General features: G+C 37.3%; 1 gene segment (V, D, J or C); it reads right to left on the bottom strand.

The window, feature by feature from the left end:
- Positions 1-1,008: 1,008 nt before the first annotated feature.
- Positions 1,009-1,568, bottom strand: LOC124239632 (immunoglobulin kappa variable 5-2-like). The segment is given in 2 exon segments: positions 1,009-1,373; positions 1,520-1,568. Coding segments are annotated over 2 exon segments (414 nt in total).
- Between the last annotated feature and the right edge of the window lie 16,638 nt (positions 1,569-18,206).

The following is an 18,206-nucleotide window of genomic DNA, read 5'->3' as shown; positions in this document are numbered from 1 at the left end:
CTCCAGGTGGTGTCTGTGGCAGACCAACAGCATGAAAGCTGCCATAGGCTGGAGATGATGAGGTCAAAACATGGATATCACTTAGTGTTATTGTTGTTTTTCTCACAAATCCAGGAGAAGTGCCTTTAAATCACAAATGCTCGATTAAACAACATCACCTGATTGTTAGAGACAGCCTGTACACAGATCTGTCTTTTCAAGTATTCTGAATTCCCAAACTTAAGGTAATCTCTTTGATTTCTGCCAAGTTCTTCAGGTTTTGAAGGAGAACTTGAGATTTCAGGTGAAATTTGGCCAGTGGATACAAGGGGATTAAGTCAAAAAGTCACCAGATGATAGTATATGCCATGGGTATAAGGGGAAGGCTTTGACCTTGGAATTACATGGGTGAATTATATCAAAAATGAATGAGGATCTAAAATAAGAAGGGTGAGAGACATCCTAGTGGTCATTGTAATGAGAACAAACAAGATGAAATAGATGAAGAGAAAATTCTGGCAATCTAAGGAGAGACTGAATATTAAGGAGTCCGCACCCAGTTGTGTGGTGTTCTCATGTTTGTCACTTGCTTTTCTCCGTCGTTGGGATGAGGATTGAGGAGGAGCTGGTGAAAACTCAGTGACTTAGGAAAGGGTCTAAAAGACTGCATGGGCGAGAATGAGCATGCTTCGAGGAAAGGAACGATTCCCTTTAATGCTATTATTTGGAAGCTAAGCGGGGTCCATCTTGGTATTTGGTTTTGCTTTTCTCGGAAGAGGAAATGATGAATGTGGCAAAAGTCTGCAACCTGGCCACATGAATTTACTTCTGCTTCAGAGTGCAATCACTGGCACAGCTGGACAATGTAATGAGGTTTCTATAGCCTCCACTGTATCCAGTGTGTCTGGCATGGCTTTGTTGGCAGCAGAAACTACAGAACCAACAAACCAAAAAAGGAAGTGAGTGTGCATGTGCATGGAGAAACTTTATAAATACCAACAGTCACCTCATTCTACATAATGAACATTTTCAGTAGCAGCTGAGGCAACCCCACTGAGGGCATTTGGAGGTTTTTGTAACAGGCTGTATCACTGTGAGAGGTATACGATCATGTTGTAGACAGAAATAATATGCAGCATCCTCAGATTTTACGTCATCAATTGTCAGGGTAAAATCTACTCCATGCACAGTGCCACTGAACCGAGAGGGAACCCCAGACCAGAGAGTAGTAGCTTCTTTAATAATGAGCTTAGGAGCTTCTCCTGGTTTCCGTTGATACCAGTTCACATCATCACCAATGTCTTGGCTGGCTTTGCAGGTGATGATGACTTTGTCTCCTGGAATCACTAACATGGATTCCGGAGACTGTGTGACTGTTATTTCTGCCCTGGTATCTGTTTAGGGAGGAAAATAGGAAAGATAAATCAAAAGCGTCATGTTTAGAGAGAATGACGAAAATCAGTTTCTCATGAAGATGTAATATTTTTGTTGGGATTCAGAGGACTTAAATGCCACAAAGAGTTGGAAATATTTCTCTTACCAAAAATCCAGAGGAGCAGGAAGCTGAGGAGCTGAGCCTGGGAGCCCATAGCCTTAGCCCAACTTTCAGCTGTAGTCAGTTTCCTCATCAGTTGGACAACACTCATTATATGACCACAGAAAAGCTGGGGGGGCAACATGGGAGAAATATGCAAATTATGTGGTATGTAGTTGTGGAATGGGGAGGTAGTGTTTCAACGGCACAGAGTGAAACTTCTTGCATGCACTGTACATGATGTTATCCTCAAGATGTTATCTTGTTTAGACTCAAAAAGGTTATGACTAAAGTGTAACCTTCTGGGCAGTTATCGTCTTTCCCTTTCATTGCTTTTCCGTGACCAGACTTTTCTGGTTGCAGAATTCAGTGTTGCATCTTCTACCAGTCTGATCCTAAATAAATCGCTGGTGGCAGACTCCCTGGCAACTTTCCTGACATCACCAACCACTGCCCTCCTTTGAACTCCACACCCGGGACCCTGTTCTGTTACTTGGGATTGAACTCAGGATCAGAGAGGCGGCTCTTTAACACGGCTTCCCACTGCGCCCTCGGCCCCCTGATTACATATTTGTTCTACTGAGCTATAATTTCTTAACACTCTGGGAGTTGTTTCATGTTTTTACATCATTTTATTTTGTCCAAACCAAATTAATGGCTTGCCAGTAGAACTGGATAGAAATAATAAGTTTCTTTTTACATCATAAATCCATATTTTAAAAAAACACATGCAGGATTTGAAAGTGGAAACCTGAGAATTACAATTAATGCCCCAGGTAAAAGAGACAGGACATGAGTAATTAGATTACTATTGTCAGTTTGAAAGGGAAATAAGATAAACCTCCCCCCTTATAATAAAATTCTACTAGCCTGCTCCTTTTCTTCAGATAGGAATGGGAATAATGGAGGTGGAGTATTCCTTGCTGATGAAATAGAGGGTATTTGAAAGAAGTTTCCAAAGAAATTTCCAAACTTCAACCTTTCTGGAGTCTAGCACATATCATTGGAAAACAAGGCCAGCTGCATAATTTGCAGACCACAGTGCAAAATGAATGTGAGGCTGCTTGTTCAAAAAGCAGGAAAAAGGTGTCATCATGATAATTAAATAAATTTTCCTTTAGAAACATTTTATTACTTTTCAAAAGTAATAATTATATGGATAACCAGATGAACTTACAAAAATTGCAAAAAGTAATATTAGGTGTCAAAGTTTTACATAATACAATAAATGATAATTTAGTGGCATGGTATTCTGATGGATTGTGAGATTTTCCTGGCTTGTTTTTCTGCAAATTCATTGATTATAGGATCAAAATTTAGTGATGTCATTTTCAATACATATAATTGGAAGCAATGTCAGTCTCTCTCGGCAAATGCAAAATCACACAAATTTTTTAATGACTCTTACTTTTGAGAAGGGTTTTCTTGCTGATGCACCTGTTACTAGAGATCTTAAAAGTATTTATAGGCTGTGACAATCTTGGGATAAATTCTTGATAAATTATCTTAAAATATCAATTTTAGTTCACCCAGACCTGATGACCTTTGAAGAAATCAAAAGTGGCTTCATTATTTGCGAATAATTCAAAACACCTGTTTATGCATTCTTTCACTGTCTCTTCAATTGTAAGAAATAATCAGTTTTAAAATTATCTTCCTGACTAATAATTGATTACTTTGAAGCTTTCTATGAAAATAGTGTTCTCTTCTATTGAATGTGACAATATTTAAATTTAATTTTTACTTCTAATCCTGAGGATATTTGCTTTGCATTGCTGTATCACTTTTCAAAGCTGGAGATTCTAAACTCTCTGAAGAATTCTAAGAACTACCTGACGTACCTTATTGCAGTGTTCACGACTATGCTTTATTGTATAATGATTTTCTGGCAACGTGACTGCTGGACTATCAAGGATTGTTGTCCTAGTGTTCAGGCTGGAAAGTTAATATTAATTGTACTTTGGTTTAATTCCAATTTATTAAGCCACACCAGCACAGGAAAATGGCAATGTATACAATTGTGATTAATAGCTACTACTTACAGACCACATTCTATGTTGCTAGGCCCAAACTTAAGAAAAGATCATTTATTATATTCTTTACATTGTGTCTGTAAGAGATTTTACAAACTCACGCTTTGAAGAACTTTAGGCTTCCACGTTGAGTAACTTGCTGAAGGCCTAGTGAAAAGAAGAGTCAGAATTTGAACCTCAGTCTGTCTGACCCAAAGTGCTTGGCATAAACAACTACGAAGCAATCTCTTTCCAATGAGATATGGCTTTCCTCGTATTTGTCTGTCTCTCCCTTTGCATTCATATTTTCTGTGTGACTCGAACTTTATTTGTGACAGTCTCCAGTGTCCTTCATAATGTCCAGAAAAGAGAGAAGAATCACAAGCAATTATAAACTGGCCTCTGGCTACCCTGATAGGTTAAAGCTGCTGTGAAGTCTTTCATTATTCATGACACCTGCCCCAACCTCTAGGGTCCCATGGGGATTCAGAGGTAGTGGTTCTGGGACAGATTTCTCACTCCATCCAGGATATCGGGTTGGTAGATGGCTGTGGGCCTTCCTCTCAGCATGACTGAGCCTTCCTCCCACAGAACCCCAGTCTTCAGCAAACTCCTCCCCTGAGGTTGATTAGCTGCCCTAAGCTCCTGTCCTCATCTCCTGATAGTTTGGAGGCAGTGTTCTGATTTTGTTCAGTTGCTGAATTTCATTAGAAATACTGATTTTCAGCTTCTTTCTGGAGTTTCTGCATTCAATGTGCTCGGTTTTCTTCCCTTACATTTGTTTTACCGTAACAAGTTTCCAGGTCATCCCAGAATATCATTCCTTTATTTCCCAATGCTTATCTCCTTGTACGTTTGATTAAATATGTGTGTGGAGGGTCTGCATTTTAAAAGCTGCTCTATTAATTCTGTAACAAAGGTGTTTATAAACTGCTAGGATCAGGATCAGGAAAAAAGAGGATGAGAATGAGACATACTCTCCTGGATCTGGTTTCCCACCCTGTGTTCACATTATCTAAATATATCCTGCTACATACTTTCTTCTACAAGTTTAAAATATCTTGTCTTTTATATTTAAGAATTTAATCCATTTGGAAAGTGAATTTTCTATATGTTGTTAGAAATCTGATTTCATTTTTTCCCATATGGATGATATTCTTCCCCAAAATTATTTACTAAATAGTTCACTTTTCCCCAGTGATCAGCAACGCACATGCACACATATGCACATGCACAACTACTAAAATGCATCCAGCTGGTAACACCACTGGTTGATTTAGTAGAATGGAGCAACACTTAATTTTCAACTTTCAGCATTTCTGTTATATTCCCAATGGGAAAGAGGTAAGAACGTCCTCTTCCTACCAAGATAAATTACAACTTGTTAGAAGCCCGAAAAACAATTCAGATATAGGTATGGTTTTCTCAGGTTGGTCAAAAGATAAAATAGTGTCCCAGGAATGGCAGAAGGTAGGCGGGATGGATCTGCAGAGTGAAGAGAAAAATATAAGATTTCAGAGGAGCAGATGGAAATTGCTGGTAAATTCCCACTTGGAGCCCCAGTACTTTTGCGTGGACCAGGGCTGGAACAATAACTCACTTTGGGTCTCTCCTAGAGCTCTGGGTGGAGGAGGAAAGCAGCAGGGGGAGTAGGGGAAAGCAAGTGATTGGGGAAAGGGTTTTCACTCTTTGTCAGACATTGTAGGTGATTCATCATTAAGAGGATTCCAGAAAAGAAAATGGAGACCAACTTAACCACCTTAAATGGTCCACATCCCCAAACTCTGTCTTCCATGTTTATCCCACAACCAAGCTATAAAAAAGGATTCACTAAGCTAATCTATAAGGACACAGTCCTTTTCCAGAAGAAATGATTGTGAATTTTGAAAATACTCCCCCAAAAAATCATATTCCAAGGAGAAGTAATTGGCAAGAAAATGATATGAAAAATGAACTTATAGAGATACAGATATAGATTAAAAACAAAAAAAGCAAAGTAGAAGTAGCAATTATAAAGTAAATAGAAAGAAATGTATTCAGAGGGGAAAAAAAACTAAGTCAAAGATACATAGGAAAAGCGTACAATAGATTACAGAGAAAAATCAAAAATGTGGGATCAATTACAAAGAATATTATAGAGAAGATAGAAAAGAGACAATATATGTTGATAATTGATATGTTTTAACTATAAAATTAGATAAATGACACAGAAAAATGTATATGATAATAAGATTGGTAATATATCTCAATGAAGATTTGTCAAACCATTCTATCATATGGCCTATATATTTATGAATTAGATATACATAAAAGATGTGAACCTAAAAACATAAATCTATAAAAATTACAGAAGATATTTTATGTGAATATGTCAAATTGATATATCAGAGAGACTACTTAACATGAGAACAAGAAATTCCAAAGTAAACAAAAAATGTATATGAAAAGAAAAAATATATAGAAATCTTTGGAAAAACTTTGTAAGTAGAAGTACTAAAACCAATGTCAAACACAAATGGTTCACTGGAGAAAATCACTAAACATATGGAAAAATAAAAGAAAACTATAGTAATTAAAGATATTCCATGTGAGTTTAAGGAAGAAAATTTCAATAAGAAAATAACCAAAGGATACCATTAATTCTCTAAAGTATTAATTCTCAAAAGTATCCAAAGAAAAGTGAATAGTAGGCAGAGTGTGTTCTAAGGGAGACAAGTCCCCATTCATGCAAATTAGGATAAAAATGAATGTAAAAATAAGTTGCCAACTTGACACCCAAAACACAATTCATGAAAGGAAAAGTTAGTAAACTAGACCTCATCAAAATTAAAAACTTTCGATCTTCAAAAGACTGTTAAAGGGATGTAACGACAAATTATAGACTGGGAGATAAAAAATGCAAATCACATGTCTAACAAAGGACTTGTATCTAGAATGCATAAAAACCTCAAAAGTCAGTATTAAGAAACAAACAATCCCATTAGAAAATGGGTTCACATGCACAGACAATTCACTGCAGAGGATCCACAGATGACAAATAAATGAAAAAATGTTCACTGTCACTAGACGTAAGAGAAATGAACATTAAAACCACACACCTATAAGAATGACTAAATTAAAAAATAATGACAACATCAAGTGCAAGTGTGCTGATGGTAATGCAAAATGGTACAGAAACTCTAGAAAATAGTTTGGTAGTTCCTTTTAAAATTAAAAATGGACTTATCATACACCCAGCAAATGAACTCTTGGTCATTTATCTAAGGGAAATGAAAAATCATTTTATACCAAAACTTGTACAGAAATGTTCATAGAAGCTTTATCAGTAATAGCCAAACCCAGAAAATTATCCAAGTGTTTTTCAATGGATAATCAATTAAATAATCTTTAGTAAATCATACAAAGGAAATACTATTCCATAATAAAAAGGAAGGAACTACTGATTCACTCAACAGGGATAAACCTCAGGGAAGTTATGCTGAGTGAAATGTGCCAGTCTCAAAAGAGGACATGATGCATAGTGCCTTTTATGTAGTGGTTGCCAGGAGTTAGGGATGGGGAGAGAGGGTGGGTGTGGCTATAACGAGATAACACCAGGGAGTCTTGTGGAGACGGTACAGTTGAGTATCTTGATTATGGTGGTAGCTATGTGAGGCTACATATGTGATGCATTTTTATAGAACTACACACATGTACAAACATACACACATGCGAGTATATATATAAGTTGTGAAAACTGACTAAGTTCTGTAGGTTATATGGAAGACAATTTTCTGCTTTAGATATTGTACTAGTTGGCCAAGCTGTCAACATTGGGGGAGGCTAAGTAAAGGCTGTTTGGTACATCTTTATAATTTCCTGTGAATCTATAATTATTTGAACATAAAATGTAAGAAAAAAATTCTCAAATTTATTATCTGAAAACCCTGAAAAGAATGAATTGCCATTTCTCTCTCAAATGTTTGACAAACATTTTAAAGCTTTATGACTCCCTCTGCTGGTGGGAATGTGAGTAAAAAAGCTAAAAACATTAATGTGGGAATATAAATTGCTATAGACATTCCTAAAGCAATCAGTGATTATTAATAGGATGAAATTAAAATATTTAGTGACCCAATCCCATTTCTGAAAAAAAAAACTTTAGAAATAGAAAGTCAATTGTTTATACGGAAACAACCCTAAGGTCCATCAACAAGAGATAACGAAATAAATTATGGTATTTCTTTATTATGAAAAATTATGTAGCTACCAAAAGGAGTGGTTAATTTCATACCATAATCTTAAACTCTTGAATTATACATCACTTGTGAAAGTAGGATTCCAACAATGTTATTACATGATCCCATGTTTGAGAGCCTGCAATTCTAACCACAGAATTATAGTCTACACGAGTGAGTTTATTTTCAAATATTAAATGATATGATATATATTTCTTGGTGTGAGTAGTAAGTCTCTTCTTAATAAAATCACATCAAGTTAACTAAAAGAAAAATCATGATCTAATTATGTGCAGAAGAAGCCAGATGGGAAGTTGGTGGTTTTGGATGTATGTATAGGAGAGAATTTTTAGAGAGCTAAATCCAGGGGTGGGCCCATGGCCAAGTGGTTAAGTTTGCACACTCTGCTTTGTTGGCCCTGGCTTCGTCGGTTTGGATCCTGGGCGTGGACCTACACACCACTCATCAAGACATTCTGTGGCAGCATCTCACACAGAAGAACTAGAATGACCTACAACTAGGATATACAACTGTGTACTGGGGCTCGGGGAGAAAAAAAAGAGGAAGACTGGCAACAGATGTTAGCTCAGGGCCAATCTTCTTTGCCAAATAAAAAAAAAAGAGAGCTAATCCTTATCTTTCATATTTAGAAAATCTGTATTTAATAACTAAAATCTAAAAGTTTTAATAAATCTTTCAAAATAAATATAAGTATAAACATATTATTGAAAAATGTGGAGCTAAATACCAAAATAGACAGTAAAATAATTTTAAAGATATGATGGAATCCAGAGGCTGAATCAAACTCATAGGAACCAATAAGAAAAGAAAACTCCAAAGAAAGTTGAAGAAGTAGCTTTTCTTTTAAGAGCCATAGCTAAAACAGCAGCCGTCAACGATAGACTGGATAAATTAATTGTGGTATATTCACATAATAGAATACTACCCAGCAAAGAAAATAAATTATCCAATGTTACACAAAAAATTTGGATGAATCTTTCATGGACACTATTAAGCAAAGTTAACCAGAAATCAAAGAATACACATTGGATGGCTCCATTATTAGAAAGTTCGATACATAACAAAGTAGTGCCAGGGCCGGGCTTCTGGTGTGCCGGCCGTGGCACTATGTCTTCAGCTGGATGGTGGTCACACAGGGGTTCAAATTGTGAGAATTCATTTTGTTCTACATTTCTGTCTTTGCCCTTCTCTGCATTATGTTTCCATAAAGATTATAAAAAGAGAAATACAAAACAACACTCTAAGAAAGTGCCAGAGACATTGACAATGTAAAGACGTGTGTCTGGATTCAAACACTGGGGGTAACGGGTTGAACGGCCATCTTCTTGGCTCCCTGCCAGCTAGTGTAAAGAAGGAAATAGCTCCCACAAACTCTCGTGCTGAGTGACAGTGTCTCCAAATAATAGGATGGTCTTCTGCCAGCTCAAGAGTTGTCTGCTATCTGCTCTCAACAGGTTACCTGTTTAAGAATGCAAAATGCAAGTGCTGGAAACCGCCTTTCCCAATGGTCTGGTGAGTTGAACACCATGAATTCACTCTCTGAAAGGACTTGACAGGAAAATATATCTGTCTCTGGCATATAGAGAGCTAATAACCCAGTGTCAGTAAGAGGACAATGGGAAAGAATTTTATGCATCAGATGGTGATATAAAATTCCTGGTGATCAACTGTTACAATCTGGCGTATTATCCGTTGTACTTACCTCACACATACCAGATTGATCAAAGGAGTTTCTTAAGGGAAGACATTCCCAGTATGCTGGTGCAGAATAAAAGAGGACTAATTTTATATTATTGTTTTCTGATTGGAGTTTAGAAAAACTCTTCTCATACAGAGTCTTTCTCATGTGTAGGACCAAGTCCTTTGAGGATTTCCAGTTTCTTGCTACCTCTGTGTGAGAACGTAAGTCTCCCACCTAACCACTATGCGGGACAGCAACGCCATGAATCGAGAGCTCAGGAGGAGATTTTGTACGTGAGAAGGGCAAGAACTGGATCCCCTGCTTCAATGTCTTGGGATGACCTGTACCTATGACTGACATGTTCCTGAGATTTCCTTCAAAGATGGTCTCTGTTCAGGGGCATCTGTCTACCACACCACTAGTTATTAAAATAGGGAAACCATCTGAATATTCTGTCCTGTCAGCGATGCAGGTCATGACGAATTGAACAGCTCATGATAAATGGTGCCTATTTTAAATTGCTTCACAAGCATAGTCGCTGTCCTATAAAAAAACAAAACAAAGCAAAAAACTAAACAACTCGAGAGCAATGGAAAGAATAATGTGTAGGTTTACGGACTCAAGTACTTTAACCCAAAGTCATACTTAATTGCCAAAAAGCACAAGCAAATATAATTCTAGATAACATTCCCCAAAAAGCTTGGTCTGAGTATCTTAGGAAAAAATTCTCCAAAATAAGATTTTGTAGCAAGGTTGGAAGAGATAATTGAGTAAAAATGATACAGACTTTTAAATGTTGAACTCCATGGTAAGAATCTGGGTTACTGATGACAGCTGTGGTAAGGAGGGAGAATTAGAGTAAACGTTTCCTATTTAACTACTTAAAACTTCATTTACCCTTTTTTTTCATCACATTTGTAAGTCTTGTGTTTACTTGATTTTTTAAATTTTTCTAATTAATTTAATTCTGGGTCTTACTCTTGAAAATTTCAGACTCCTAATTAATCATGCTAGAGAGAAGACTCAGGAATATAAGGAGCCAAAAAAATTAAATTAAATACAAAAAACAAACATACAAACAAAAAGAGAACAGTGTAATACATCTTAAATCCAGTTTTAAAGGATTATTCTGAAAAGGTGTTAAATTAATGTTTTACCTGCCATTCCATATAGAAACTTCATTTGTAGGAATATGAGTGACACCAAGAAATCTGTCATGTTTTCTTTTATTATGAATCAATTCTTTGAATGTTATTTTTAGAAAATATTTTTAAGATGTTCAAATTTCAGAGAGTATTGCTACTTCCTGTGAAAGTGAATGATGAAATTTTTAAAAGTCTGCCATTTTAATTGGTTGTTTTCTCTTGTAATCTGTTGCTCTTAAGAATATAGCAAATGCAAAATCTTGTAAAAATTCTTCTTTGGTCATAAAAAGGCTTTGAAATTGTCCTCTGCTATCTACAGACTGAAAGCATAATATTCCTAATTCTAAAAAGGAATCTTTCTTTCCTGTAGGTTAACACACCATGCCAAATCTTTAACATGAGAAAACAAATTTAATCACTCTACGCTGGACACAGATGATAACAATTGATCAAGGAGTAAGAATAACCTTCATTTGGGTCTATGTGGGGAGCAGGCCTCTCTGTGATTCTAATGTTGGCCATTGTCAACTAAATGAGGAAGGGCCTGTATAGGTGGGTTATATTTTACTTTCTTCTCTGCTGCCAGATACTCCTAGTTTGGGGTCTATGGAATCGGAAGTTAGTGTGTGATTTGTATGACTTAAAGATAGTCTTGATGTAGAGTTGTTTGTATCCATGATCCTGGAGTCAGTGTTTGTGGGGCAGAGAGTGTGAAACTGTGGAGGGTTTGAGAGATTTGGGGCTGATCAAGGAAAAATATTTGACCACAAGGTGGCAGTAGCATATACAACCTTTAATGGCCGATGCTTTGACAGGCTTGCTTGGAGAAGTCCCTTGCAGCAAGAGTGTCTCCAGAGGCAACTCTCAGGGTTGCTTACCCATAACAGGCCAGGGACAAGGGAATGCCTGGGGGAAAGGGGCACTGGAGAAGAGGATTATGTGTCTAGTTGATGTGACACAGCAGCATGGTGGGGAGCCTCTGGATCAGAGCTCCAAAGGGCAGCAGCTGTTGGGGTTTTCATAACCTGGGCCTTATCATATCTAATGCTAGCAGATTTGGATAAAATTTCCTGGGACATGCAAAGCAAGAAGTCTCTAAAAGGCTACAAATCTGCTTCTTTGGGCTACTTTTGGAAAATTGGATGTGTAAAACTTGAATGTCATGACTGTGGTTTGAAAATAAACCTGCAGTTTAGAAATAAACAACCTGGGGGCCAATACACAGAGGCCATCTTTGGCTTATTTATATAACACTGGTGCACATCTATAGACTTTGTCAGGTCAAACACTCCAAATCCACACAGCTTGAGACTAGAATAGATACACACACAAGCCTCTTCTCTCCCTGAATCCAACTGGAGGTTATGATGAAAGGTGAGCATTTATCCTGGTGTGAACATTGTGATCAAACTACCCAGCAGAGGGAGCTTCCCCAACTGCAGGTGGGCTGGAATGGACTCTGGTGCTCCAAGTCACCTGTGATTGAAACTGGTTGTCTTTTCTAAATGACTAAAAATTGTCACCCACAGAGGATAAATCTCGTGAATAAATATTCTGGTTTACAGGGAGTCAGAGAAGGCTCTGTAGATGTGTTTATCTTCTGAGTTTACATGCTCTCATGCCTGATTTTCTGGATCCTCAAACCTATTCTCCATCGGACTAATATGAATCTGTATCTAAATGTCAGAATTATTTTTCTCTCCTTTTGCTTGGAATAAATACAAAATTGCCGTAGAAGCACAGAACTGAGCCATACAGATAAGTGGGGGAATTGAGCGTTGGGGATGAAGAATTCTTGCTTGTAAGTGTTAAACTGTCTGCTGAGCCCAGGTCACCCATGACTCACTGGACAAAGGGAAATGATAATTCCATTGCCTCCCTCGGCATTCTCTGCCTTGTGAGGTCTTCATCTCATTGAGAGCCCTCTCAATGCTTGTGAAGAAAGGGACCTCTGTTCTCAGGAGAGTGTCTTCTCAAAAGTCATAGCTTACCTGGAAGTTTAGTAATTTTTTCCCACTTTTTGAATATGAGGTTATTCTTTGTGACCTTGTCAGAAAGCCTGGATCTCTTGATAAATGGGGAGTGGAAAATGCAGGAAAATTCTGGGGATCAATTGGGGGATTCTAGCCCTTTAATTTGTTGTTAAAGTTGCCGTTGATAGCAGAATTTATAGGAATATGCCAAGATGACAAAGAAAAATAGTGAATTTTATATTCTTATTTTAAATATGATAGTTTGTAGAAAAATGGAGAAGATGAGCTGAGAATTCTCAAATCTAATGCTTTTTCCATCGCAAACAATTTTGAGAGTATATAAATTGCTTATATATAATATAAATTGAATAAGGAAATTTTAAGACCCGCAGAAAAAAACCAGAGATCAAATTAAATCACCTCAATTTACTTTGAAAATCAACTGAAATTCTTTTTAACCACTTTATTTCATCTCTAGTTAACAAAAATCAAAGGTTTAGATCACGAAAGAGAAAAGAGATCAATAAATTACTTAGTAGCCATTCTTAGTCTTATAATAATACAATGGAAATGGAAAAAGTGACTTTCTGCCTTTAGGGAAGAAGAACCTCACAATAGCAAACTTCCACTCTTTCTTGGTCTTTCTTGGGTGGGCTCCAAGGATAAATCGAAGTTTAAGTGCTCTTTTGGCAACAACTACCTCCCATTTCATTACGTCTAGACATTTAAATGTTGTCTCTTCTAAAATACGTCTTATACCAAATGGAGAAAAAAGGATCAGTCATAAAATACAATGAAATAGAATAAAAGAGAATGAGTAAATTCTGAGCTCTCTGGAGTAGTCACAACATGAAATTATAAACTCTAGCAGAGAGCTACAGGCTATAATAACTTATTAGAACACATATGAGCAAATTTTAATCATATTTGATATTCTTACCCTAGTAAATCAGGAACATCCTCAACCCGGAGACTGGCTATCTCATATCCTGGTATCCTAGCAGCCTTAGGTGAAATTTAAAACCAAATGTGAGAATTTATATTAATCTCTTGTCCAAAGAAATCTGATTCCATCAAAATGATCTATTTAAGAGAACATAAGCCTGGTGAATCTATGGAAAAATTAAAGCAAATATATCTGAGTTGACAAGAAATCTTCACATATTGAGGTGTATGGGGTAACTATTCTAGTTCAGAACTAATTTGGCTTGAACCAAAGAGGCCTGACTTATGGCCTATCAAACATACATTGTACATCTGTTTTAACCTTTAAAGTAAAGAATATGTTAAACATTATCTCAAAGTAAAAGAATGCACAATTGAAGATAAGAATGCATACTTGCCCTCCTATGAGGCCAGTATCAGTAATACCATATCAGTACTCCTGAAGATAAATTTCCTTTCCTGGACATCAGGGTCATGTTGCCATGCTAATTTGCAACTGAACATCTCTTTGAAACTTCGATGAATGTGTGTCCTGGACATGTCTGATGTATATTCCTGTTCTAAAAAGGTATAAAACTGCACTGAAGACCACACTTCTCTGGAAAACTTTCTTCCTTTGTGGAGACTGCTTTGTCAGGTTATAATCCTCAGCCTGGCTCAAGTAAAGGTCACCTTCTCTTTCTCATCTATGGGTTGGTTATTGATTATTTGTATTGAAAGAGTAAATAATAATTCTAACTACACTCTTAAACAAGGGGAATATCTTTTATTTCTGGCTTAATGCTAAGGTTTCAAGATTCAGGAAAAGTAATTTATCTTGGATTCAAACTGAACTCATAATGATTGGTTATAACTATAGTTAAATTACCTCAGCACTCATAGGAATAAAAAGAAGAGACCACAAAAACATTTGTCATGAAATTTGTCTCAAGGTTAATATTTGCAGAGAGAGAAAGAGAGAGAAAGAAAGAGAAGAGAAAATTTGAATAAAATCTTTGATGTGATAGGGAAATACAACAAAATGCTGATCCAGAACTTGGAACAGAATAAATATATTTATCAAGAATTTGACTTCAGCACCTCCTACTGTGGTGTTGACACCAGATGAAAATAGGTAAAATAAAAGAGTGGAAATCATAATGTCAAATTTTAGACCCTCCTAACCAGAGTGCTAGTCCAAGTATTAGGTCAAGATAACAAAAATTATCTGAAAAGCACCCAGGAGCTGTTTCTGGGCTGCCTGATCACATTCTGGCTTTGGTTCGGTGGCTGATTTCCCCCACCTGGAGATTCTGCACACTTCATACTTCTGGAACTCAGCCCTGCAGCTGGCACCCAAGGCACTGAATGTCCCACCCGTCCCCCCCATAAGATCGCTCTCCTGTTTGCTCCAAAAACAGGATGGGGGAGGAAGGAGTGTACATTCCATTGTAATGTCTTTATTGTCTTTTTTCTTTAAAGGAAAGAAGCACCTCGTAGGCCTCTTTGACTTCCAAAGACAACACATTCCACATCTAGGAGTACTGATTTGACCCATATACTAGGTGACGACGTGGTATCTGCCAGCTTTGAGTGGGGCCCCGTACAGCAAAGGGCTCTGCAGCAGGTCCAGCCAGCAGTATAAGGCACCCTGCCGCTCAGGCCAGTGAGGACACAGAAGACTTGAGCAATAACATCAACTATTTCCATGTCATTGACACTTAGGAAACACTTCACCAAACAGGATGCTACATATACTTTTCAAAATATTTGCTAAGGTAGACCATATTGTGGTTCACAAGATTTTCACTTAAATTAAATGGGTTTAAATCGTACAAAACATATTCTCTGAAACCAATGAACTGCATTAAAAATCAGTAATGAAAAGTTGTCAGATAGAAAACCTCAATTATTTGGAAACTAAACTACAAACTACTAAATAAAATCTGGGTCAGAGAAGAAACTAAAAGGGAAATATCATTGCTCCTTCAGCTTGGTGAGGGGGTGCCTCCCAGCTGGTTGTTTCCAAGGGCTTTGCCCCAGGGGGCTCTTGAGCCCACCCTCTGAAACCAGGGAAGAAACAGCAATGACCTTGTGCCTGTGTTGGGAGTGGCTGTCCTGGTAATCTCTAATCCCATTTGGAGTGCTTCTTCTCTGTTCTGGAAGGATAGCACGTGTTTATAGCCGAATAGCTCTAGGGTTTCATCCTGTAAAAACCAAGAGGTCCAACAGCCTTCCTTCATTCCGTCCCACTTTCTCTTTCCCATTTAGTTGAAACTGGCGGTGCCTCTGCTGATAGTGTCCTCTCTATATTCTGGCTTCTGCTGAGATGGCTGACTAAATCCATGAGCCGCACCCCTCATTTCTTTATCAAATGGATGTTCAGCCAGACCCTGTGTATTCCCTTCAGAAAAAGCTTTCTCATTTTTTGTAGTATGGATAGTCTGAGAATTTTCAAAATCTCCAAGTCTGGCTCATTTTTGCTTAACAATTCCTTTTTCAATTCATCTCCCTCTTTTCATATTTTATTATAAGCAGTAAGAGGGACTCAAGTTGCACCTTTATATTTTACTTAGAAATCTCTTCTGCTAAATATCCAATTTCTTCCCTTACAAATTCTACCTACCACAATTCGGTCAATTCTTCAGCTACTTTATGAGAAGGAACACTTTTTTTCCTGTTTCCAATAATCTGTTCCTCATTTCCATCTGAGACCTCAGCAGAACCACCTTTAATGTCCATATTCCTAATGTGCACCTCAAAACTCTTCATGCCTTTCCCTATTACCCAATTCCAAAGATCCTTCCACATTTTTAGAAATTTGTTCCGGTAGCACTCCACTTCTCAGTGTCAAAATCCCTACTAGTCAGGATTATCCAGAAAAGAGAAGCAATGGAAGATGATACAGAGAAAGATTGATTTATTTATCATAAGAAATCAGCTCATGTGATTATGGAGATTGAGAAGCCCCCAGATCTGCAGTCAGTTGTCCATCCGCAGTCAGCTGGAAACCCAGTAGAGAAACTGGTGTACAGTCTTGCATCATTTAACGACAGAGATACATTCCGAGAAATGCAGTGTTAGATGATTTCGCTGTTGTCTGAACATCATAGAATGAACTAAAGGGGAAGAGAATTTGCCACCACAGAGTGTGTCTCTTTAACATGAGGACTATTTTAGGCTGATTTTTTTTAAGAAACAAAAGACTCAAAGTTTATCTTGTTACCTCTCCCTTAACTGACTAAAAGAATTCAGATTAAAAAAAAAAAAATAAGGAAACCCTCAAGAAAATTCACAGTGAAGTGTTTAACAGAAGCTTTTGCAGATCTCAACAAGCTCCTTAAAAGGTTTGAAGACATGAGCCCTAACACTGAAAGGTTTTCATTAATAGAGAGGAATGTTTATGGTGCATTATCAGCTTACAAGAAAATCTGTGACAAAAAGAAAAGAAAGAAAAACCAAGCCAACCACCTTGGACATATTTCTGGAGAGAGTGAGACCCCCTTAACAAGAGCATCACGCAGGTCCTTCAGGAGGTATTCCAGAAGAAGGTATCGATATTACAGGAGAAGACAGCTCCATGTGTGTTATCGCCCCTGAAGACCTTCCAGTGGGACAAGATGTGGAGGTGGAAGACTGTGATATTGATGACCCTGACTCTGTGTAGTCCTAGGCTAAAGTGTGTGTCACTTGATTTTTTTTTTTTTTGGTGAGGAAGACTTACCCTGAGCTAACATCCAATGCCAATCTTCTTCTTCTTCTTCTTGTTTTTTTTTTTTTTTTTGCTTGAGGAAGATTAGCCCTGAGCTAACATCTGGGCCAATCCTTCTCTATTTTGTATGCGGGATGCCTCCACAGCATGGCTGATGAGTGGAACAGGTCTGCACCTGGCATCTGAACCTGTGAATCCAGGTTGCTGAAGCAGAGCACACATAACTTTAAACACTTGGCTGTGAGGCTGGCCCCATGTCTCTTCATTTTTAACAAAAAAAATTGAAAAGTAAAAAATAAATAAAATATTGAAAAAATTCTAAAATATTACAGAATAAGGATATAAAGAAAGAAAATATTTTTGTATAGCTGTACAATGTGTTTGTGTTTGAAGCTAAGTGTAATTACAAAGGGGTCAAAAAGTTAAAAAACTTTTATGAGTTTTGGAGGGTGGACATAGGGGTCAAGGGGCACATATATATGGTGACTGACAAACACTAATGTACAGCTGAAGTTTCAAAATGTTATAAACTATTATGACTTCAATAAAATTTTTTTTTAAATTAAAAGTTTATAAATTAAAAAGGGATACAGTAAACCAAGGTTAATTTATTATTGAAAAAATATAGTTTTATAAATTTAATGTAGCCAAAGCGTTGTGTTTATAAAGTCTACAGCAGTGTACAGTAGTGTCTCATGGCTTCGCACTCACTCACCACTCGCTCACTGACTCCCACAGCAACTTACAGCCCTCCAAGCTCCATTCGTGGTAAATGCCCCATACAGGTGTACCATTTTTCATCTTTTATATCATATTTTTACCATACCTTTTCTATGTTTAGATATGTTTAGATATGCAAATACCATTGTGTTGTAACTGCCCACAGTATTCAGTACAGTAACGTGCTGTACAGGCTTGTAGCCCAGGAAGAACAGGCTACACCATCTAGCCTAGATGTGTAGTAGGCTATACCACCTAGGTTTCTGTAAGTACACGCTATGATGTTTG

This window comes from Equus quagga, chromosome 5, assembly GCF_021613505.1.
Source record: "Equus quagga isolate Etosha38 chromosome 5, UCLA_HA_Equagga_1.0, whole genome shotgun sequence".
NCBI lineage: Eukaryota > Metazoa > Chordata > Mammalia > Perissodactyla > Equidae > Equus > Equus quagga.
The sequence above is the reverse complement of the archived record's forward strand: the minus strand, read 5'-3'. Positions and strand labels throughout refer to the sequence as shown.